The sequence below is a fragment of the Onychomys torridus genome, chromosome 8 (assembly GCF_903995425.1).
Source record: "Onychomys torridus chromosome 8, mOncTor1.1, whole genome shotgun sequence".
Lineage (NCBI taxonomy): Eukaryota > Metazoa > Chordata > Mammalia > Rodentia > Cricetidae > Onychomys > Onychomys torridus.
In genome coordinates this window covers 16,779,884-16,802,651 of record NC_050450.1, presented here as the reverse complement: position 1 = coordinate 16,802,651, position 22,768 = coordinate 16,779,884, and the positions used below count along the sequence as shown (strand labels likewise).

Below are 22,768 nucleotides of genomic sequence, written 5' to 3'. Positions count from 1 at the left end.
TCTCCTGCTCCTCAGCTCAGTACAGATGGAAATGCTAGTAGGTGGGAAGGGGGTGCTGCCCAGGATGGAGGCTTCCGCTCTAGTTAGATTGCATTTTCGAGGAAGCTCCGAGACCTCCCAAAGACCTGATTTAGACTAATCGCGACCCATTAGGCGAAAACGAGACTTCTTCCAGACCTGTAGCTCCAGGGTTTCCCAGGCTGGCCCGCCGTGGGAATTCTCCCTGCTCATTGGCTATTCGTCTCAGCGTTCCGGATAGTAAAAGTTCCAAACGCTCGTCCCCGCGCATGCGCCAGCTGGTTTCCCGGCGATCCCCGCGCGAACTTCCGGCACCGGGAGCTGGTGGAGAAGCTCCCAGTCCCCGAGCAGCTCTGGGCGGCGTGCCCTGGGGGCGGGACCGGCGTTTCGCGCAGCCCGGCTCCTGCGGATTCGGCGCCGGAGGGGACACGCTTCTCCGGGCCGTGCGGCCGCCTGCGGCTCCTTGCTCTCCGGGTCCCCGAGTCGCACCGCTGAGCCCGCCGCTGTCGCCAGGCTGCTGGGGACCGTCCCCTTTTCCCACGTCCTGCCGAGCGACCCTGGTGAGTCCCGGAGGGACACCTCCTCGGTCACTGGAGGGTGAGGCCGAAGGCTCGAGAAGAGAAGCGTAAATAAAGTGCTTGTGGTAGTGGAGAAGAATTGGAAATGACCCGAATGCATCACTCGGGTTGGTTGAGAAACCCGAACACCCCCATGCCGCGGAAGCTTATAGGTGCACTAATGAAGAACCGTTGCTAGGTGAAAAACGCAAGATCCAAAGTGGTAGGCCCTTTTTATGTAAAGCACACATAAAGCACTTGTTGATTCTGAAGATAACAATTTTCGTTCAGTAAAAAGCACAGGAAAAAATACGGCACCGTCATATATCAGATTGTTGGTGAATCAAAAGAAACATGTATTGGTATATTAACATTCCCTTCCCGTTTTTTACATTATGATGTTCATGCTAATTAGACTGTTGAAACAGAAAGGGCAAAAATTGAGAATATTGTGAAGCAGTAGCAACATAAAATCCAAATACATGGCGTTGAGTGGTGTTCATGAGGCCTCTAATACCACCCCTTATCTGGAGCAAAATGTTTCTGTAATTTGAAAGCTTTGTTTTTGTTGTTGTTGTTGTTGTTGTTTCGAGACAGAGTTTCTCTGTGTACCTTGGTGCCTTTCCTGGAACTCACTCTGTAGCCCAGGCTGGCCTCGAACTCACAGAGATCCGCCTGCCTCTGCCTCCCGAGTGCTGGGATTAAAGGCATGTTCCCTGGCTTTGTAAGCTTTTTAAAAAAAAAGATTTTTTATTTTATGTGTCTTGAGTGTTTGCCTTCATGTGTGGTACTTGTACCACATGCATGCAATGTTTGAGGAGGCCAATAGAGGGCGTCAGATACCCTGGAATTGGAATAAAAATGGTTGTGAGCCTCCATGTGGATGCTGGAAATTGAATCTGTGGCCTCTGCAAGAGAAACACATTCTCTCAACCACTGAGCCATCTCACCAGCCCTGTAAATTTGTAAGTTTTCAAATTTGAGAAAAATAACAGTATGTATCAGTAGAGGGACTTGAGACAACGTTCGTAATTAAACACAATAATTAGAAAAAAATTTTGAGACAGTTTTGCTTTATCGCCCAACTTGGGCAATCCTGCCTTGATCCTTACAGTTCTGGGACTACATATATACATCACCATGCATGTACCAATATATCCAGTGAAATTTTACAATTGAAGCATAAATCTGAAAACGTATCTTAAGAATAGCTGAACAGCTGGGCAGTGGCAGCACATACCTTTAATCCCAGCACTCGAGAGGCAGAGTTCAAGGCCAGCCTGCACTACAGAGTGAGTTCTAGGACAACCAGAGCTGTTATGTAGAGAAACCCTGTCTTGAACCTACCCCCACCCTCCCAACCACCAAAAAACCAAAAACAAAACAAAACAAAACAAAACAAAAAAAAAAGCTCAATGATGGATTTTTTTTTCTTTAGATTTAGTTATTGTGTGTTGTACCTGCACAGATGTGTGTGCCACCTGTGGAACTGTTGCCCGAGGAAGTCAGAAAAGGGGTTGAGTCCCCTAGAACTAGAGTTACAGATAATTGTGAGTCACTGTGGGTGCTGGGAACCGAACCTGGATCCTCTGTAAGAGCAACAAATGCTCCTAACCTCTGAGCCCTCTCTTCAGCCCTTAAGTGATTCCTACACACACACACACACACACACACACACACACACACACACACACACACCAGGGGCTTCCAGATCCTAGGACAGCTTCAGACTTCCCACATAGCTGCAGATGACCAAGTGCTGGAGTTACAAACAGGTACCATCCCACCTGGGTTAGCGTTGTGTTGGGGATCATATGCTCCACAACCTCTGTAACAGCTGGGCTACATGTCAGCTGGCTCAGGGAATCTCTACAGCCGAGTAAACACGCTTCATTCTGCCATTAAGCTTGAGCAGTTAATACAAATGAAGAAGTATGCTCGTACCAACAGGTGCAGTAGTGCTTCCAAATGAGTAGCATTAGGTTTTGCTGTCAAAGGGGCCGTGAAAAACCCAGATTTGGGATGTCAGATGTAATAATAAAGGATTGTGGGTCTGTGTAGAGCACTCCATTACAGTCAGGCCTAAAGAGGCTTTAGTGGTACAAAAGAATACAGGTGCCAGAGTCCCTAGACTTTGCACCAGACTGGTGTATTCCACTCTTCCTCAGATACTGTTCTTTTTCTCTTCTCAAAGGCATATGTGTCCTGATGCCAGCCCAGCTGTCACAGAGAATCCCTGTAGGAGGCTGACTAGCCCTGAGCCCTAGGCCAGGGGAATGGCATCCCTCCAGGAGCTCCAAGACCACGCTCCTGGGGGGGAAGAAGGACTTGTGATTGTGAAGGTAGAAGATTGCTCTTGGGAACAGGAACCTGCCCAGCAGATGGACAGCAGGGATTCAGAAGCCTGCCGCCAGCGCTTCCGCCAGTTCTGCTACAGGGATGTAGGTGGGCCACACGAAGCCTTCAGCCAGCTCTGGGAGCTCTGCTGCCGCTGGCTGCGGCCCGAGCTGCACAGCAAGGAGCAGATCCTGGAGTTGCTGGTGCTGGAGCAGTTCCTGGCTGTGCTACCAGGGGAGATCCAAGCCCAGGTGCAGAAACAGCACCTTGGGAGCGGTGACGAGGCCGTCGCTTTGGTGGAGGGCATACAGAATCAGTCATTGAAAGCCTGGCCACAGGTGAGGGTCCTTTCCATGTCCAGGAGCCTGAAGAGTAGAGGTCCTCTTCATGGAGACAAGTCTCTCCAGGGGATGGACAGGGAGAACACCAAATCAGAGAAGCACACACACAATCCCAACGTAGCAGCGTGTGATGTGTTTCTTAAGTAAATGTAGTCTATTTTTCATGACTTCATTGGATTTAAAGTGGTTATGGTCCAGAAAGGATTTACTTATTTATTTGTTTGTTTGTTTATTTTTGAGACACAGTTGCTCTATGTAGCCCAGACTGTCCTGGAACTCACTCTGTAGACCAGGCTGGCCTTGAACTCAGAGCTCCGCCTGCCTCTGCCTCCCCAGTGAATCCAGAAAGGCTCAAAGAACCACTCATGTTTGTCAAATACGGTGATAGGCATCAGAGCACGGCAGGGCATGAGAAGGTAGAGCCATCAAAGGGTACCCTGCTGTCTTGAGTGCTTGACCCTGGGAACATCTGGAGACATGTGAATGAGCAGCTAGGGTGTGAGGATCTGCCACAGACAGGAGGGAACCCCACCCCCCACCCCACCCCTTTCTCCCTTGCTAAGTAGCTGTAATTCTAGCCTTTTAGGGATTGGTTCTTCCCTCTTGATCATGAAGTATCCTTGAGTATAAAACATTGCCTGATGTCACGTTCTTCTCTCTTTCTTTCTGGGCTTCCATTTAGTCTCTTCCCTTCCCTAACCCCCAGCCTCCTAATGGGTATGTCTCCTACCTCTCTCCCCCACCTCCAGTCTGGTCTCCGTGCTAATGGGCATGTTATGGTTACTAACAGGATGGACTCTCAGAAGCGCAGCCTAAGGCAGCAGTCCAGGGACTCCATGCCACAAGGCCTCCCCAGAAGGAAAGAGTACAGAAGCAGCCGCCTGCACCCCAAGAGCAGCCTAGCCATGGTGAGTAAGACTCTTCAGTCAGGAGTGTGGCTACACAGGGCCTAGGTGTCTTCTCTAGAATTGCCCCGAGGGTAACAGGCACAGGGAAGCCCATTCACACGAGCACATGTGTGCATGCATTTGGTGTGTGTACATATGCGGTATAGATGAAGCTATCAGTCTCAGGCCTTGATCTTGGCTATATAAAGCTCTGTTCTTTTCTTTCAGCCCAGCTTCCTGTTCTTAAAGAAGGACAGACAGGAGAGGTGATGGGTGCTTGCTTTGCCTCTGCAGTTCATGTGAGTGAGCAGTCCCTTTGTTCTCTCTGGGGGCTTGGTGCTGTTGAATGTATAATTTGACCCCTCTTGTCCCCACTCACAGCTGCCTGGGAGACCTGAGCTGGGTCACATCTCCCCATTCCAAAAACCTGTGGCACTGGGAGACATCCCTTTCTATTTCTCCCGAGAAGAATGGGGCTCCCTGGACCCTGCTCAGAGGGATCTCTTCTGGGACATAAAGAGAGAGAACTCCCGGAATGCTGCTCTTGGTAAGCAGATCTCTGGGGTCTCTTTCTGCTGTAATCCTGGTTTTTCTTCCCGCCCTTCCCAAGCCGGCCTCTAGAGCTAGCTTTTTCTGCGTCTCCTCATCAAGTGTGTGTGTCTCTGTGGGCTATGTGACCACTGACAGTGTTCTCTGTGTGCCAGCTCTGTGCTGGCGCTGTGCTGGGGGCTTGTAAGGGTTTTCTCAGGCAAATCTCAGTCTGGTATGTAGCAGTGTTTGTCCCCAGACAACAGTCTGAGATTCAGTGAGTTTGATGGATCTTGTTAGCCACAGACATGCTAAAAACAAAACAAAACAAAGCAAGCTAGAACCCTCGCTGCACCCTGAAGGCTCACCAAGTGAAGCCCTTTCGCAGATTCCCTGGTCTCACTGTGAGTGGGTTTGGAGCTCCTCCTGTGCATGGCTACCCTGTGTGGTGTCTGCAGAGCTGGAGCTTAAGGAATAAGGGGCTACAGTAGCTACACATACTGCTGCCTTCAGGTTACAGACCGGGAATGGGCCATTGGCTTCAGCCGTGTACAGTGGCACTGGCCAGCCACAGGGTGGGGAATAGGCAGAGGGTCTTTGTAATAACAGGGGCCTCCACAGAAGGGTCAGCTCAGCTGGTCTCTAAGTCTGCCTCAGAACTGCTCATCTGCCAGCCTTTTATCATCCTTCTCATTAAAAAAGGACTTTTCCAACACAGTTACATTTTAATATCTTTACTCTGTGTGCAGTACAGAGAGGGGCATGTGTGGAGTCAGAGGCTTTCTGGAGGGTTCTTTCCTTTCACCGTGTAGGTTCTGGGTGGAGCTCAGGCTCAGTGGTTAGGCTTGGCAGCAGGTGGCTTTACCCATTCAGCCATCTTGCTGGCCTGTCCAGTCATTTTGTAGGTAAGACGACTGAGGCTTGATCTGTCTGAGCCGCAGCAGCCTGAATCTCAAAGCCAAGGAGTTTCTTTAAATCTCTTCTGTCCCCAAATCAAGGGGAACAAACGAGGCTCCTCCCCTCCTTGCAGGTTTGGGATCCCAAAGCCAGAGTGACCGAGGTCCTCCGGAGGAGGCCGCGACAGCAGTGTTGGGACAGACGGACTGTGAAGTGAGTATGTCCTGGCATCCCGAGGAGGCTGAGACAGAGGTCTGGAAGAGTGAAAACCCACCGAGGACAGCCCTGGGCCCGCTGGTGGTTGCTCATCCGGGCCGGCCGCCTACTCGCAGGCGTCAGTTTCGGAAGTTAGTGACTGAGAAGCCGCATGGCTGTGGGCAGTGCGGGAAGCGTTTCCGCTGGGGCTCAGACCTAGCCCGGCACCAGCGGACCCACACTGGTGAGAAGCCACACAAGTGTCCTGAGTGCGACAAGAGCTTCCGCAGCTCTTCCGACCTGGTGCGTCACCAGGGTGTGCACACGGGCGAGAAACCCTTCTCCTGTTCTGAGTGTGGCAAGAGCTTCAGCCGCAGCGCCTACCTGGCTGACCACCAGCGCATCCACACCGGCGAGAAGCCCTTCGGCTGCAGCGAGTGTGGCAAGAGCTTCTCACTGCGCTCCTACCTGCTGGACCATCGGCGTGTGCACACGGGCGAGCGGCCCTTTGGCTGTGGCGAGTGTGACAAGAGCTTCAAGCAGCGTGCACACCTCATTGCGCACCAGAGCCTGCATGCCAAGGTGGCCCAATCCGAGGGGTGAGTTGTCCGTGGGACCTGAGCAGCCCACTGAGGCGGACACTCCCTGTGAACCTCACTGCCTCTCTTTATTCCTCTTGGAGAATTCTCCCTTGCCTGTGACCACTGCCAGCCTATCAAGGGACCCAAGGGCCCCGTACTCTGGACTGGCCTGCCTGCTCCCAGGATCCTCCCACCTGCCTCTCCCCATCCTGCTCTGGACTTCTTTTCCATTGTTTCCTGGAGCTTCACAGTTTCCAGTTGAGTATCAGGTGGTGTAAGGCCTTGGGCAGGACCTGGAGAGTGCCTCCAGGACCCTCCAGCCTTGCTTGGCCAGAGGCTCTCTGCTACTTGTGCCTTCCAGTAGGGACTGGCCTCCATCCTCAGGGGACTGCTGGGCTTTGGGAAGGACCATCAGCCCACACCAGTGAGAATTTAGGTCCTGGGTTTGGTCACAGCAGCTTCCTGGCCTTTCCCTCTTCCCCCAAACCCCCAGCCCGTGACCACTCTGTGCTGAACCCAGGAAGCGGCCTAGCTGTCCTGCTGTGAACCCCAGACATACTTGCCTGCAGGTGGTGACTGTAGCAACAGGTTGACTCTGGAGAACACCCACTCCTCCAGAGGCGTGGCTTTTGTGTACTTAACACTGGCACTCCATCAGCACTTTGTAGCTGACTCCTCCAGCACCGTATTCCATGTTTTTAATCTGCATTGTGTGCAGATTCACATTAACAGGGACAGACCATGGACCCTCCAAGAGGGCTCAGTCCAGTGGGCTTCGGAATAAACATGGAAACTTTCCTTGAGGCTGTCATTGTTTTAGCTGGCTTTTCTGAGTTGGGGGCATGGAAGTTATATCTTGGCTTGGTAACACTAATGGGTCATGGTGTACGCAGTCACCAGGGGGAGCCACACCCTGTATCTGCAGCCCTGTGACCCTGCAGCCCTGTGACTCACCTGTCTCAGCCTGTGCAGTCCTGGTTTGGAAGAGCAGGAGCCAAGCATGACTTGGAGTCTGTCAGGCCTTCCTTCACTGTGCTGGTGAAATGAGCAGGGACCAAAGTGGGACCGACCAACTGAATGAGGGGTCACGCCTGCTGCTCTGTGGGGTCAAATCTCAGAATTGACCTGTGTGGGCTTGAAGCTCTCAGAGAGGTTGATCAGCCAAAGGAGTTCAGCTGTTATCCCAGCTAGCCCTCAGCACCCCGCCCCTGTCCCAGTACGAGCTGGGCCTACACCGAGCTGGTGGGGCCTGGTCAGGGCCAGTCACTCCTCTGTTGCCTGAGTTTTCATGGGTGTGTTTAGCTTCTTTAGGTTGGATTTTTCCTTCTAGTGCTTTCTGTAAGGCTGGGTTTGTGGACAGGTATTGTTTAAATCTGATTTTATCATGGAATATTTTGTTTACTCCGTCTATGGTGATTGAGAGTTTTGCTGGGTATAATAGTCTGCGTTGGCATCCATGGTCTCTTAGTGTCTGCATAACATTTGTCCAGGACCTTCTAGCTTTCATGGTCTCTATTGAGAAGTCTGGTGTTATTCTGATGGGTTTGCCTTTATATGTTACTTGCTCTTTTTTCTTTGCGGCTCTCAATATTTTTCTTTGTTCTGTATGTTTAGTGTTTTGAGTATTATGTGGCGAGGGAACTTTTTTTTGCATCCAGCCTACTTGGTGTTCTGTAAGCTTCTTGTATCTTCATAGGTATTTATTTCTTTAGGTTAGGAAAGTTTTCTATGATTTTGTTGAATATATTTTCTGTGCCTTTGAGTTGGTATTCTCTTTCTTCTGTCCCTATTATTCTTAGGTTTGGTCTTTTCATGGTGTCCCATATTTCTTGGATGTTTTGTGTTACGACTTTTTTGTCTTTAGTGTTTTCTTTGACGGACGAATCTGTTTTCTTTATTGTGTCTTCAGTGTGAGATTCTCTGTTCCATCTCTTGCATTCGGTTGGTTACGCTTGCTTCTGTAGTTCCTGTTGTTAGTCAGGATTTCTATTTCCAGCATTCCCTCAGTTTGTGTTTTCTTTTGTCTCAATTTTGTTTTTCAGATCTTGGATTGTTTCCTTCATCTGTTTAATTACTTTTTCTTGGCTTTCTTTGATTTCTTCCAATTTTTTGTTTGTTTTTTCTTCCTTTTCTTTAAGGGAATTTTTCATTTCCTCTTTAAGGGAGTTTTTCATTTCCTCTTTAAGGACCTCTATCATCTTCTTAAAGTCATTTTTAAGGTTGATTTCTTCTGCTTCTTCTGCCTTGGTATGTTTAGGTCTTGCAGGTGTAGAATCACTAGGTTCTGATGTTGTCATGTAGGTCTTCATGTTGTTGCCTGTGTTTTTGCAAGGTCTACTCATCTCTTCCTCTGTTCAGTGCAGGCAGTGTCTGTGTCTGAAGGTGCCTCTCTTGTTCTAATTGATAGTCTTGGTTCACTAGGAGTTCTTGGTTAAATTGGTGCTGTTGGGCTCTGTTTCTTCGGGATCAGCTTAGTCCAATCAGTGTTAGTGGGTTCTGTCTCAGGGAGCAGTTATTCCCAGTTGGTGTAGGGTGTGCTTATGGTTTCAGTGGTTGTTAGGGTCGTAGGGGTTAGGTTTTTTGTTTTTGTTTTTGTTTTGTTTTTTGGTTGGGGGAGTAGGGAAAGGTAGCTGTCTGGTCGATGGGACTCCGATGGGTAGGGCCTAGGAGTTAGAGACCTGATCTGAGGGTCTGGAGATGGAAGCTTACCTGTTTTCAGTTGGTGAAGTGTATACTTAACAATTCTGGTGATCTGGTTCGGTGACTGGGCGATGCCTTCTGTGTTCTCAGGTCATGTTTTGCTCTTTCATGTACTCCTCAGCTGCTCTTGTTTCCTCAGACTGCAGACTGTAGGTTTCTGAATCCTCTACCAGATGGATTTCAGCTGGGCAGGGTAGTCTCAGCAACACCAAGTTGTTGGGTTTCACAGGATCGGCAGCTGGACCCTGGGTTGGCCTCAGAGTGTTCAGATCCATTCTGGTCTCGTCCCACTTCCCCGGGTGTTGGGATTAAAGGCATCCCTGTTTCAAGCTCTTGATTAAGAACTTGTTTTCACTAACTCCTCAGCGGGTAATAGCTCAGTTTCTGGTCTTTATTACAACTGCATCTTGGCTGGCCGCTGCTCCGCCTGCCTGCCCCTGCCAGTCACCTCTTCTCTGGCTCTTGCTGATCCTCTTGGTTTATTTTGTCAGCCTTAGGGGGCCTCGCCTGAGGATAGATAGAGACGAGATGTTCCTGTCCCTTATTAACTGATCCTTGTATGCCAGCCTTTGCCCTCAGGTTCCTTCCTCTGCCATCCCCCAAATTATCACATCTGCCTGTGGTCTCAACCGTCTCCATTCCCCACATGAAGCAACCAAGGTCATACTGTTGACCAAGCAGGGTCCAGTCAGCTGCATATTCCTGCCTCTGTAAGCTCTGCACTGTTGTATGCTTGGGTTTTGTGCACTGCCGCATGGAGGACAGAGGGAAAGGATGCTGGGAGTAGTATCAGGGCTTTAGAGCTGGCAGCTCCCTCCTAAAGGAGACACTTAGGTGTAACAAGATCAGATAGGAACATGGGCCAAGGGCTAAGAATAGAATTGAACTCAAGCTCATGGCTCAGGTAGGAACACACAAATGCCAGCCATGAAGTTATCAGTCAGAGTTGGAGAAGGGAGCTGAGCTGAGGGAGTGGAGCCCAGGGTTACCAAGGAAGGGCAGAGTCCAAACAGAATCATAGCATTTGATAGGAGGAGGTAACGTGTGTAGAAGAGGCAAGGGTCAGGCCCCAGTGTACTGAGAACCAGAGCTAGGGAGTAAGCTCTGGGCTTGGAGGAAGCCCCACCTGGTCCTCATGGCCTTCCTGGTGTCAGGGACCCTACAGGCGGCTGCACAGTTGGTGGATGCTCGGGACAGCGTGGGGAGAAAGGTAATGAGATGCTCTACCTGGCCCAGCCCATTCCCAACACCCAGCTGGGCTCCAGCCCAGCCCAGCTCTGGTTTTCCTTTCCCAGGGGAAATACAGTGTGCAGGGTTCAAGGGTAGCCTTGATACTTAGCAGCCCCGGGGTGTCTGCGACTGCAGTTGCTGCCCTGGATGGTGTGTCCCAGGCTCTGGGGTTTGGAAACTGTGAGAAGAGGAAGGCCCCAGTCCAGGTGAGCATTCACCCTGCAGCCCTTAGCCACAGCACTCACTTTTAGCTGGGGCCTCACCAGACTTTGCCTCTTTCTCCTAGAGCTTCCTTGAGGAGCTGAGTTTGTTCCGGGAGCAGCTAGATGTCAAGAGGGGTGCTGTGGGGTGTGCCCTTGTGGTTTTGATGGCCCCCAGTGGGCAGCTAAAGAGGCCACAGCTGCTGGTTCAGGAGCTGAGTCGCTGTGATGCCCTGCAGGGTTGCCCCAAAATCTTCCTGTTGCTCTCCAGTGGCCTCAAGGGTGAGTGGCTAGGCAGTGACTCCAGTTCTGGGAGGGAAAAGTGAAGGAGGGGGTAAAGAAGAAAGCTGGGGCCTTCTGTCCTACCTACACAGCCCTGTGGTGCTTCTCCACCAGCTGCCTGGGAGCCTGAAGCTTTCCTCACAGGTTTGGGGAAAATCTGCAGCCAATATCCTCACTGGTCACTGCTACAGCTGCTGACAGAGGTGGGGGACCCAGAAGAAGGGAAGGCGGGGCCTACGTCTCCCTGGCTCCCCAGGGCCAGTTACAGCTAAATGTATCCACACTCTGTTATATCTGTTCTGAAAACATTTATCCGCTACATACATGCATGGGCTGCAGGACATGCCTTCACACCTACACGGGACCGCCCAGACTCCAAACTTCCTTTACATCCCATGCCTTTGCCCGAAGCATTCCTTTGATATGGTGTGCCCCCACTGGTGGCCTGGCCAGTCTCAATGTCATCGTGACCCCCTTCTTTGTGCTGGTATCTACAGTGAAACCTTCAGCCTCAGCCTTTGACAGGCACACAGGCAGCGACTGCTGATCTGCTCTATTCAAAGGCCCGTGTGCCTGAGATAGGCTTAGGTTTGAACATCTTGCTAGGTCGTTCAGTGGCGTCTGAGTGACCTAGAGGTGTAGAAGTGAGAGCTGTGGGCTCTCTCAGCCCGGCACCTCTCCAGGTAATGCCACCTTGGAGTCCTTCTCCACAGACCTGTGCTCCTCTAGGGAGGATCCTACCTCTGTGTATTAATCCCTAGGGTGAGATAATGAACTTGAGTGTGAGTCGGAGCCTAGGTCTTGCTTACACCCATCCTGACCTCTCTATCCCCTCTTTCTCCCTGTCATGTGAACTCCAAAGCCTATAGTAGCTCTGAGCTGGCTAAGTTTCCCCTGGAGCCAGGATCCTGACCCTCTGTTTGGGTTGCAGCCCTCACCCCCATCCCTAATGGTACAGTTCTCTGAGGTGTCCTTGGGCCCTGCCTCCTAGCTCTTTTGCAGAGTGGCTGAAGAGTCTACTGGGAATACCTACTGCCCAGTCTTTAGGACCTCCTTGCGGGGGACCCTGTGTTTGGGAGATGTGGAGCCCTGGAGGCCAGAGGTGAGGGGCAGTGAGAGGCCGGTCCTGTGTGGGCAGTTGCAGGTTGGGTGGAGGCTGAGAGAGATACAGATGGGGAGGAGAGGGACCGGGAGTCCCCTCAGCCCACTGTGCGTCCCTAACCCTCTGTTCAGTCCTACTCAGGACCAAGTGCACAGTATGACCTGTCTGGGACCAGGGCCGCCCTCCTCCTGGCTGTGATTCAAGACCGGCTTGGGACACAGCATGATGTGGCAGCACTGGGGGACCTGTGCCAGGCCTTGGGCTTCAAGGTCACCCTGAGGACAGACCCTACAGCCCAGGTCAGGGAAGTCTAAAACTGGCAGTGCTTAGAAGGAAGGGCGCTCCGCTCCTAGGACCCTGGAGTTTTCCTTCTTGGGTTTCTCCCACATCACAGGCAGGAAATACATCTTATGTCTAGCCTCTTTCTTCTTGCTACATGCATGTGACAGTCACTTCTCTCTGCCTTGGGAAGCCTTCTCTCCAAGATAGAGGCTGAAGAGGTGCCCCCAGCCCCAGGGAGGGCAGCCAGGGTCTGGCTCAGATCTTGACCTTGTCCTCACCACTCCAGGCATTCTGGGAGGAGCTGGCTCAGTTCCGGGAAAAGTTGGACACTCACAAGGGCCCTGTGAGCTGTGCCCTGGTGGCCCTGATGGCTCACGGGGGGCCACAGGGACAGCTGCTGGGTTCTGATGGGCGAGAAGTACAGCCCGAGATGCTGGTACAGGAGCTGAGCTTCTGTCAGGCGCTTCAGGGCCGCCCCAAGATCTTCCTGCTCCAGGCTTGCCGTGGTGGTAAGAGGCCCTGCCTTAAGCCCAACCACCTACCCTGGCATTCCTCTGCCAGCCCTTGGCCTCCCACATTTCCCAGCCACCTCCTCCAGGAAGCCTGCACACTAGCCTTTCCCTGCACCCTCTCCATCCTCCCCCACAAACTTGCCCCTGCATGACTATTGCCAGCTCTGTAAGCCTGTCCCTATTTATATGGAGTCTAATTCATCCAGAAATATCCTGAGGTACCACTGAGTCTAAGTATCTGCCTCCCTCCTTCTCCAGGGAACAGGGACCCTGGGGTGAGGCCAAGAGCTCTCCCATGGTACAGGCGCTGGCTGCAGGCACCCCCAGCCCTCCCTACCCAGGCAGATGTTCTCCAGATTCATGTGGATGCCCCAGGTGGGTCTGCCTTCCTTCTAGAGCCTGGGCTTGGCACACTGGGGGTGGGCATCATTCATGGCATACTTCCAGACTGTCTTCATGGTTTCGCTATCACCTCTGCCCCTTCTTTGCCAAGACTCAGGGAGGGACCAAAGTGAGCTAGCAATTTGAAGTCAGCAAGGAGAACTCACTTCTTTGAGTTCATACAGCCTGAATGCTGTAAGGCTTGTGGTTTTTCCATCTGTCCTGTGCTCTTTGCACGGCCCTGTGCTGCCCTTGAACCAGACAAGCCCTGAGGCAGTCAGGGTTCCAGGATGCTGCTAAAGGGGGTTAACTCTTTCAGGTAGCCCTCCCTCCACTCCAGGAAGCTCTAGCCACGCAGATGTCCTTACCGTCTACGCAGCTGCTGAGGGTAAGTTATTGGGGACCTAGCTTCCTGCCCGAGACCTGGAGTGACTTTAGTATCAGCAAGAGCAGACAACCAGCCCAGCTGCAGTTAAGCCATCTTCTCCCACAGTTTATTCTTTGTAGTCATAGTAACTGTGGCACACTTTTGTCAAGTGCCCACTAGACAAGCACTTGCATAGGTCTTCAAGGACAGGGCAAGTCAGTTTGCCTCAGGACCCTGCCCAGTGCTTGGCACCTAGCAAATCCACAGTAAATGATTGTTCTGCATTGATTCTACCCAGATACTCGACAAATATCAGCATCTGATGCAAGAAGTCCCTGGCCCTGTTCTGGTCTCAAGCCAGATACCCAGAATGCCCCCTGCTTGCCCTTCTCACTCCTGCTGCCCACAACAGGCCTTTGGGGGTTGGGAAGCGGAGGGCAGCAGGGCAAGGCTGACTGACTCTCTGGCCCTATCCCCTGACCTAGGCTGTGTGGCCTATCGGGATGAAGAAAAGGGCTCAGACTTGGTCCAGACGCTGGTGGAGGTGATCAGAGCCAGCCCTGGAGGAGATGTCATTGAGCTGTTGACAGAGGTGTGAAGGGTAGTGACAGGAACAGAAAGGCTGCGTTGGGAGGTGTGTTCCCATTCTCCCACTTACCCCAGGGAAAGGAGAAGGCTCTCTGTGTCTCTGTCTCTCTCTGTCTCTGTGTCCCCCTCACTTCTCGCTAGAACAGTAAACTCCTTTGTTACTAGGAGGGATCTCTGGCGCTCACAGTATGAAATGGTCAAATACGCATGGCCCCCTGGTCAGACCAACTCAGATGCAATATATATGGTGTGGGGAGCCTTTCCCACTGGGTGGGGGCTGGGTTACATAGTGAGATTGTTTCAGAAAGCATCCGTTCCCCACAAAGAAACCCCGGCAGACAAGGGCTGCAGTAGGTGTGCCAGGCTGAGTTCCTCGGGGCCTAGCTGAGTGTCTTTCCTCAGGTTAACAGGAGGGTATGTGAGTTGGATGTGCTGGGGCCAGACAGTGATGAGCTGCGCAAGGTCTGCTTGGAGATCCGCAGCTCGCTCCGGCGCCGGCTCTGTTTACAGAGCTGACAGCCCTGCTACTTCCGACACCCCCCTTCATCACTCTGTCATCGATGCAGCATCTTGGGCATGGGAACTCAAACTCAGCGTGCAATAAATATCTGTTCACGATCGTTGTGCTCCAGAAAATTCATGCTTTCTTTGCAATAAGTGAGATTACGGGTAAAGTACCTGGCACTAGATAGAGAACAACTGTGCTCCTGGGGACCAGAGGTTGGTTTGGGTCTGTGCCTACTGTCTGAGACTACGGAACTTAACAGGGCTGCCCTGGATATGCTGGGAGCGGCCTAGGGAGAAAGAAGTCCTGCGAAGAACCAGCTCAGGGACCATAGTTCTCCCCGGCTGCGTGCATTGCTCAATCTCCACCTGGCTCTAGGCACCAAGATGCAGGAGAGGCGAGCCAAGTTGGTCTGGGACTGGAAGGGACCATTGCGGATACACCAGTGACGTGATGACGCAAGCGCATGGACTCTCCCTAATCCTGAGTTGAGGGCCAGCAAGTGAAGGAGGAGGTCCGAAAGGCGAGCTTCTCGGATTCAGGGGGCTTCCACTGGCGGATTGCCCAGGAGGGCTCATACCGGTTCAAATTTGTCGAAACTCCCAAGCATCTCACACCAAATAGATTAGCCCAAGGGGCGGGACCTTTTTCCAGTTTAAGCATGCGCAGTAGGCTCTTGAGAAAGCCTTATGGGAAGAGCTAACCTACTTGCGATCGTAGGGCCGCGTGGCCTAATGGATAAGGCGTCTGATTCCGGATCAGAAGATTGGGGGTTCGAGTCCCTTCGTGGTCGCTGCAAGTGTACAGTTTTTATAGATTCCACTGAGAAATTCGCTGTTCCATTTGTGGTCACTGCAAGTGTACGGTTTTTATAAACCACACTGAAAAACTCCGCGTTCTTGGGTTTGCTCTGTTCTTTTCACCATACGGCTCTCTGAACTCCTGATTCTGTCTGGTATCCGAGGAAAGGGGGTTGCTTGCAGGAGGGATGGGAGTGTTGTCAGAAGGGCAAGCCAAAAAACACTTGGATTAAAAAACTTAGTAGCATATCCGGTTGATTACACAATGTGGTGAATGTAATTAATGCCGCTGAACAGGACATCTGAAAATAGTTAAAGCGGTGAATTTGGTTTGTATATATGTCCACGGCTCTAAAATCCGTGAAACAATCTAATAGATTAGATTTCTCACACCCCGAGGGTGTCCTTGAGCAGGCACACAGGTAATCCCACCCAGCTTTTGGAAGGTGGAGGCAGGAGAGTAAAGGCCAGTCTTGTCTCAACAACAAAAAAGCTGTCTCCTTACAGGTCCAATGTAAATGTAAAATTTTAAATAGCAAGAATATGTCCAGGATTGAGTTGACCTTTCTCCTGGGGGTGGGGGGATGGAGAGGAATCTCCATTCAAGGGTTTCGGTGGAAAAAGAAACGTCTTTTATCCCCGCCACTCCTAGAGGAGCTACAGAAGGCGAGGGCGGGAGCCAGCTCAGGTGGATAGCGCTGGGGGAGTCATTTCCTCTTCAATGTTACTGGGGTTTAATGAGGCTTGTAAATATAATTTAGATCAATTACACACACACACACACACACACACACTCACACACACACACACGAGCTAAAGGAGATCCAAAGGGACCCGAGGGTAATGTAGCTGGGCTGGAATTTAGCCTCAAGTCAAAGATCTCAGGTTCTTCCAACTGGGCGCAGAATTTTTTCATTTCTTCTCTTCCTTCCTTCCTTCCTTCCTTCCTTCCTTCCTTCCTTTCTTTCTCTCTCTCTCTCTTTTTCTTCCTCCCTTCCTTTCTTTCTTTCCTTCCTTCTTTCTTTCTTCCTTTTTTCCTTCCTTTCTTTTTCTTTTTGAGGGTGAAGGTATCAAGTAAAATATATAGGCCAGCTGTATACTTTATAAAGAAAAACAGTGAAGACCTGTCCCTGCCAAGTACGTAGAAGAGACAGAGGGAGAGGACCGGACAGAGGCCGAGCACAGTGCACACTCTCTCTGGAAAGGGAACCGGCACTGCAAAACCCGTGTATTATCGTGCCGGCCCTGTGTTCTGCATCCCAAACACGTCTTCCCTGCCCGCCGTGCTGGGTCAAAGGGCTCATTCAATATTTGAATTTTGGACACCTTGCACCACAGAAAGATGTTATACTCACTCTACACCAATGAGCTAAGATAAAACCAGGGATGCACATTTTTCACTTTCTTCTTCACAAGTGCCCTTTTAGGTCCCAAGGGTGCTCCGGGGCCTTGACTTAATCAGAGCGGGAGCCTTGACTGAGAATGGACGCGAACCGCTGATAAAAAGGGCAGCGATTTGCGGGGAAGTGGTGGAGACACAGGATACTCACCGAAAGAACGGAAAGAAACAAACTAGTGAAAGATACGTAACGCCTCCTTCTCGTCAGCCCCGGTGGCCTAATGGATAAGGCATTGGCCTCCTAAGCCAGGGATTGTGGGTTCGAGTCCCACCCGGGGTAGCAAGGCTGCGTTTTAGACACTTATACACCTGGAAAGGAAGAATGTGTAAAGGAGAAACGAAATAATAACGCTGCAAAATTTGAGAGGTTTTGGCACACCTTTCAAGTTAGAAGTGATGTTTTGTTTTCAAATAAATACATGTTTTCATTTCACAAAATACCGTGTGATGGCGTTTGCACTACTGCTATGAACCACCAATTATGAGTCGATATTAAAACAATTGTTCAGAGTCGGATGTACAATTTTATTGTGGTCCCCCCCCTTTTTTTGTTACTTATGAGAGTCTTGTTATGTGGACCAGATTGGGCTCGAACTCACAGTCGGACTCTTCTGCATCTTCTTCCTGAACCCTGGGGTTACAGATGTACACCTCGACTCCAGGTTAGGCAATAATTTTTTAAAAGTCTTTTTCTGTGGTTGTTTCTTTGTTTCTCGAGACACAGTTTCTCTCTGTAGCCTTAGCTGTCCTGGAACTCACTCTGTAGACCAGGCTGGCCTCGAACTCACAGAGATCCACCTGCCTTTAATCCAGTGCTGAGATTAAAGGCGAAATTCTTGATTATAAACCAAATTATTTAGAGATTAACTTCCAAAACAACTGATTAGTTTTTAAAGTATAGATTGGGGCTCGAGGTATAGCTCAGTGGTAGACACAAAAGCACAGAATACTATTTTCTTAGCTTTAGTACATGTTTGAAATAGATAATACTATTGTATGTTAAAAATACGTATCTCCAGGAAAAAAAATACGTATAATACTCAGCTTCATCCTTGGGGTAAAAATGCCCCCAAATACAAGCCTTGGTCTATTGTAAAACTGGAAGCTTCTGATGCATTCTTAATTGATGCTGTCTTTCCCAAGAGCCTCCCCGAGGTTGCTGGTTCACCTTACGTGTGAGTCTGCATCATGCAGGATGAAATTATATTTTTTTGTCCACCTGGACTGGAACCTGCTTTTAAAAAGGGGAGGTGGGCGGGGCTTCATTTCGCTTCCTGACCCCGCCCTTCAACACTTTCACAATGATTTTTGCTCCCCAAGACGGAAAGCAGACACTTACCATCGGCTCTGCTAGAAACTTGTTTGTTTTAGACAATCTCGAAAGGACTCAGCTCCCACAGCACGAAGATTTTGGTGCTTCTCCCAACTTTATCGGCTTACAGGTAAAACACTCCTTTCCCGGAGGCTTCGAGCGAGCCTAGTTTTGTTAAAGGCTGTATTGTAGGAAAGCCTACCACAACGAACCATTCTTAGCTCTTCTACGCACTGTCCCGAAAGCAAAGAGGACACGCTTCTTGAAGAAGTCTGTTGAGTCACCACCAAGTCTTGGGAGTTTCAATGAAGTCCTGAGAATCAGCGGCGCACCTCTCCAAGTAGTGTGGATAGGCAGGGTTCTGAATGTTCTTTGTACTGTACCTGGAAATTTTATGTAAATACCATTTATTTGTAAAGTGTCAGGTTAAATATATAAAAATTAAATACAGAGGGAAGAAAAGCAAGCGTCTTTACGTTTCTGACTCTGTAGCCCTATATCTCCAAGAACGTTCAGCCTTTATTATACACGACTCCTGTGTACTGTAGACGTCTGCTCAGTTGCGGATCTCATAGACAAAACTGCTCGCCCAACGTGGGGCTCGAACCCACGACCCTGAGATTAAGAGTCTCATGCTCTACCGACTGAGCTAGCCGGGCGGTGACGGTCTGACCATTCCCCACAGACCTCTTGAAGTTCTTTAGGAGTTCCGGGTTCTAGACTAAGTGGGTCTTGTTCTGACCTAGGACGAGCATCTAGCCTTAGACGGTTTACTCCTCCAGCCTCCTACAATTGCACTGCCAGGGGCCCCTCTGTTCGCAGGGGCCACAGGGTGGGGAGCAAGGTGGTGGGCTGTGAGGATGTTAAAGACCCCCATTTAGGGCCCGATGGGTTTCACCATCTAATAACCATGGGCGAGCCTGCGTTTTCAAACTCGCCGCAGAGACGCTGGATCCCCTGCCAAACGCTCTGCGGAGGTGAAGTTTGTAACGTTCGTTCTGCAGTCTGCTGCGCAAGAAGCGAACCCCGAGTCCAGCTCTGGCTTCTGTACCCGTGTCTCTGAGCTGCGCGGGTCTTCGGGGCCGAGTCCAGGCCAGAGTGGGCTAGGCCAAGAGACAGGATCTGCGGGTTCCTTGGAGGACCCCGGCTCTTCCCCTATGCTTGAGCTCCCGGGGCCTAGCGGATCAGGAGAGGGCAATCCCCTGTCTCATTCTCGAAGTTCTAGACTTGGATTCTCTTTGGGGTGAAATTTTGAGTCGGGGGTCCACCTTGAGATTGCATTGCTCACGCGAGCTTTCTGACTTCCCTTTCCCGGAGGACGGTGGTCCCTGGTCATTCATGCCTAATGCTGGGCCTCAGGGCTGGGGTCGAACCTACCTTGAGTGTGTGAGAACTTTCTCTTCCGTCCTCACGGTGCCGCATCTCCCTCGTTTTTCCGGAATCCACAGAGAAAAGAGCTCGGAGAAGGAGGATTCTCGGCAGGACTAGAGGAACAGATTCCACAGAGGCGGTGTGTCAAGCGCGTGGAGATATCCAAGGACCAGTTCTAGAGCCGGCCTCCGCAGTGGCTCGTTGGTCTAGGGGTATGATTCTCGCTTTGGGTGCGAGAGGTCCCGGGTTCAAATCCCGGACGAGCCCGTCTGAAGTTTTTTTTTTTTTATACTTTTTAAAGTGAAAGCTGGAGGTCAGCAAAGTGCTAGATCCTGGGACAGAGTCGATGGCACAGCACAACTTCAGGCACTAAGTAGGCTGGGTCGCCTGTCGCCAGCTCTGTTCCGCCTGGTATCTCTGGTTTAACGCAGCTCTTGGTGTCTTGGTGCAGCTAGAGGACAAATGGCTTGCGATGTAGATCCTAGCAGAGAACAAGGACAAATCTCTCCCTGCCACCCCTGTCTCCGCAGATGCCTGGGTGTCGCATGCCAGGCCTCTCAGGAACCACACGGCCCTGGCTCAGGTCGTGAAGTTAAAATTCCGGCGAAGCAGGTGTCTGGATCACCTTCTGGGAATGCTGCCCTCTGTGCCTTCCACCACCACGGGGAGGAGATGGCGGCAGCAGAGGTTGTGTGCCCGCAGCCGTGCGGCCACCACGATAGTGCTGGGCACCTGGGCTCCGATTATGATTTGCCTCATAAACAGGAACCTGCATTGTCATTTTCATGGAAGGAAGAGACCAGGAGAATTACGGGTGTGTGTTTAGCTAGTTTTAATGACTCCCGTCGGCTTTAGGGCATGTGAATAACCTAGTCATCTAACATCCAACTCTGGGTGCCTGGAGCAAGTGAACACTAACTTACAGTGTGAGATCTGGAGAGGAGGAGATTGGCGAACCTGGCAGCGTGGTGTTAGCCAGGCCCAGATATCAAGCACCAGAATGAGGAAAATAGTCCTATTTGAATCCTAGAGTCGTCCAGGTCCCAAGAGATGACCCTGTCTTCAGGAGAGCTGACCACAGGTTGGCAGCTCCAATCTTCGAGCGCACCAGTGGGCCTTGCCTCTAACCTTTCCAAGTTTCTCCTCTTAATCCGGGTCCTGGGCACTGGGACGCTTTTTCTGACTTTCCATCCCCTAAACACGGTCGGGTTTTTCCTCGGACCTTAAAGTTGCTTGGGGAAGCTTCACCTTCCCTGAGGGCTGATGGGGTCAAGGAGTGAGCAGGAAAAGCCAATTTCTCCACTTGCTGGCTCGTGCATTCTTGAGTTCCCGTGTCCTTTCTTCAGGCCTGACCTATGTCCTTCTACTGCTGCCTCAGCTCAGTCCTTATCCTCACCCGGTCTGACTCCAGAACGTGGCTGGGTGCCGCGAGTGTGTGTGGGAGCCTGCAACGCCCCAGGGTGGGTTTGGGAGTCCACACCCACTCCAACCCTACCCCAGTGGCAGGAAGTCTTGCTGGGTGCTTCCCCAAGACAGTGGTCCGTTTCACTGGGGGGGAGCGGGGTCCACAATAGAGACCTTTCAACTTGACAACTATCCACCCTAGAGTCATCCCGCTTCCTTTTTTCACTTTGGAGGACAGATTCAAATCTTTCCCTGAAAAATGATGGAAGAAGGGAAAATTCCATAAAAAAGAAAGTGAGACAGTTGCAGATGGAGCCCCACAGGGTGGAGTTAACTCAGACAGTGAGAGCTCCGTGACCTCTTTGGCTTGTTGGTCTAGGGGAATGATTATTGTTTAGGGTGTGTAGAGGTCCTGGGTTCAAATCCTAAGCTAAGCTCTCTTTTTAAGGGTTTGGATTGATGGTGGCCTTGGGAAGTGTTTGGTGTTATAGATGCTGTTGGCTGGGGAACTGCAGGCTCCTGCTCCCAGTTCAAGTTGGTCTTCCCAATTGTAGGTAGAACATAACACATTTAGTCTAAGGGGAGCCATCCAGCTGGCTAGGCAAAGCTACAGGCTGTGACAAACACTAGTCGAAGCTGGCTCTGTCTCTGCCCTTGGGGTTGGCCTCCCATCTCAGTAGACAGTGCACACCAGATACCAGCAATTGCTCAGAGGCCAGACACCCAACATGGGATTCCTCTATGCCCCTGAGATCATGAGGCTCAGGACACTAGCTGGGCAACCACTACACATTTTAAATCTTATTAAATTTCTAATCAGTTACGCTGTTCTTTCGCTCAAGTGTAAGTGAGCATCCCTCCCGGGGTTGGACTTTGGCCATTTTTGCATCCCTCTGCCTTTGCTGACAGGCGTCAGGTCCCAGGCAGGTGGGAGCGAGGGAGTGGTGTTCTCTAGGGCTGTGGCTCTCACACTAGCTGGGATGCTCTTGTGTAGATCTGGAAAGTTGGCATTCCCTAGACATTGGGAGCAGCTAAGGTTGCAGCTTTTGGAAGGGCCTAGGTATCAGCATTCCTCAGCTCTCTCTCAACTGAATTGATCCACAAGAGATTATGGACAACCATACTGATTAAGCCAATTAAAAGTTGTAAGTTCTTTTTATTCAGTAGTTCTCAGCCTTCCTAATGCTGCAGCCCTTTAATACAGTTCATGCTGTGGTGTCTCCCAATGTGGTAAGCTAGCTGGAGACCGGCTCCCACATTTTACCCCAGGGAGCAAAAGACCTCCCCTAGCTCAGCCAAGTGTAGACCCTTCCAGTCACCTAGAAACCATGAACATTGTCAAGCCTATAATGTAGCTCTGCTGGGGAAAGCAAGCTTTGTGGGCCTTCATACCCCAACCATAAAGTTATTTGGTTGCTACTCCATAACTGGAATTTTGCTACTATTTTGAATCATAATGTAACTATCTGATATACCTAAACTTAGGGGTACAGAGTTTTTAAAGGCAAAACCCACAGCGGGCACTGATGTTGCACACCTTTAATCCCAGAACTTGGGAGGTAGAGGCAGGTAGATTTCTGTGAGGTCGAGGCCAGCCTGATCTATAGAGAGAGTTCCAGGACAGCCAGGACTACACAGAGAAACCTCATCTCAAGCGGTGGTGGCGCATGCCTTTAATCCCAGCACTCTGGAGGTGGAGGCAGGCAGATCTCTGTGAGTTCGAGGCCAGCTTGAAAATAAATGAATGAATGAATGAATGAATGAATGAATGAATAAATAAATAAATACACACAAAGACTATAATTTACACAAAGTTAGATGAGGGTCAGAGTAACCTTGAGACTTTCATTCCTGGCAGACCATAGTCATTATTTTAAACATAACTTGACAATTAGTTTTAATTTACATATATTCTTATTTTTTATTATTATCTTATTTCTTATTATTCACTTATTTTATTTTTGGTTAATATATCTGGACGACGGTCAAGGC

At 50.6% G+C, this 22,768-nt stretch overlaps 2 protein-coding genes, 1 long non-coding RNA gene and 4 other non-coding genes across 8 annotated transcripts; 5 read left to right on the top strand and 2 right to left on the bottom strand.

Moving 5' to 3' along the window:
• Positions 1-311: 311 nt before the first annotated feature.
• Positions 312-7,144, top strand: Znf213 (zinc finger protein 213). 2 transcript variants are annotated; one of them, XM_036196204.1, is made up of 6 exons: positions 312-578; positions 2,770-3,250; positions 4,044-4,161; positions 4,369-4,439; positions 4,522-4,687; positions 5,699-7,144. In XM_036196204.1, the coding sequence occupies exons 2-6, from the start codon at positions 2,852-2,854 to the stop codon at positions 6,361-6,363; spliced, it is 1,419 nt and encodes a 472-aa protein (XP_036052097.1). In that variant the 5' UTR covers positions 312-578; positions 2,770-2,851; the 3' UTR covers positions 6,364-7,144. The 2 variants fall into 2 exon arrangements, with proteins under 2 accessions (XP_036052097.1, XP_036052098.1); XM_036196205.1 differs by lacking the exon at positions 312-578 and adding an exon at positions 585-798.
• A 3,032-nt stretch (positions 7,145-10,176) lies between these two features.
• LOC118588329 (caspase-14-like) lies at positions 10,177-14,603 on the top strand. Its single transcript, XM_036194581.1, has 11 exons — positions 10,177-10,251; positions 10,337-10,477; positions 10,558-10,753; positions 10,868-10,956; positions 11,745-11,855; positions 11,987-12,154; positions 12,424-12,646; positions 12,908-13,024; positions 13,350-13,418; positions 13,883-13,989; positions 14,388-14,603. The coding sequence occupies exons 1-11, from the start codon at positions 10,177-10,179 to the stop codon at positions 14,499-14,501; spliced, it is 1,410 nt and encodes a 469-aa protein (XP_036050474.1). The 3' UTR covers positions 14,502-14,603.
• A 607-nt stretch (positions 14,604-15,210) lies between these two features.
• Trnar-ccg lies at positions 15,211-15,283 on the top strand. Its single transcript has one exon. It is a non-coding gene; the product is annotated as a tRNA-Arg (tRNA).
• A 1,613-nt stretch (positions 15,284-16,896) lies between these two features.
• Positions 16,897-16,969, top strand: Trnar-ccu. The gene has a single exon. It is a non-coding gene; the product is annotated as a tRNA-Arg (tRNA).
• Positions 16,970-17,474: 505 nt separating this feature from the next.
• Positions 17,475-19,524, bottom strand: LOC118590027. Its single transcript, XR_004945701.1, has 3 exons — positions 19,379-19,524; positions 18,029-18,384; positions 17,475-17,504 (listed from the first exon to the last, which is right to left on the bottom strand). It is a non-coding gene; the product is annotated as an uncharacterized LOC118590027 (long non-coding RNA).
• Positions 18,588-18,660, bottom strand: Trnak-cuu. The gene has a single exon. It is a non-coding gene; the product is annotated as a tRNA-Lys (tRNA).
• A 43-nt stretch (positions 19,525-19,567) lies between the features above and the next one.
• Trnap-ugg lies at positions 19,568-19,639 on the top strand. The gene has a single exon. It is a non-coding gene; the product is annotated as a tRNA-Pro (tRNA).
• Positions 19,640-22,768: the final 3,129 nt, after the last annotated feature.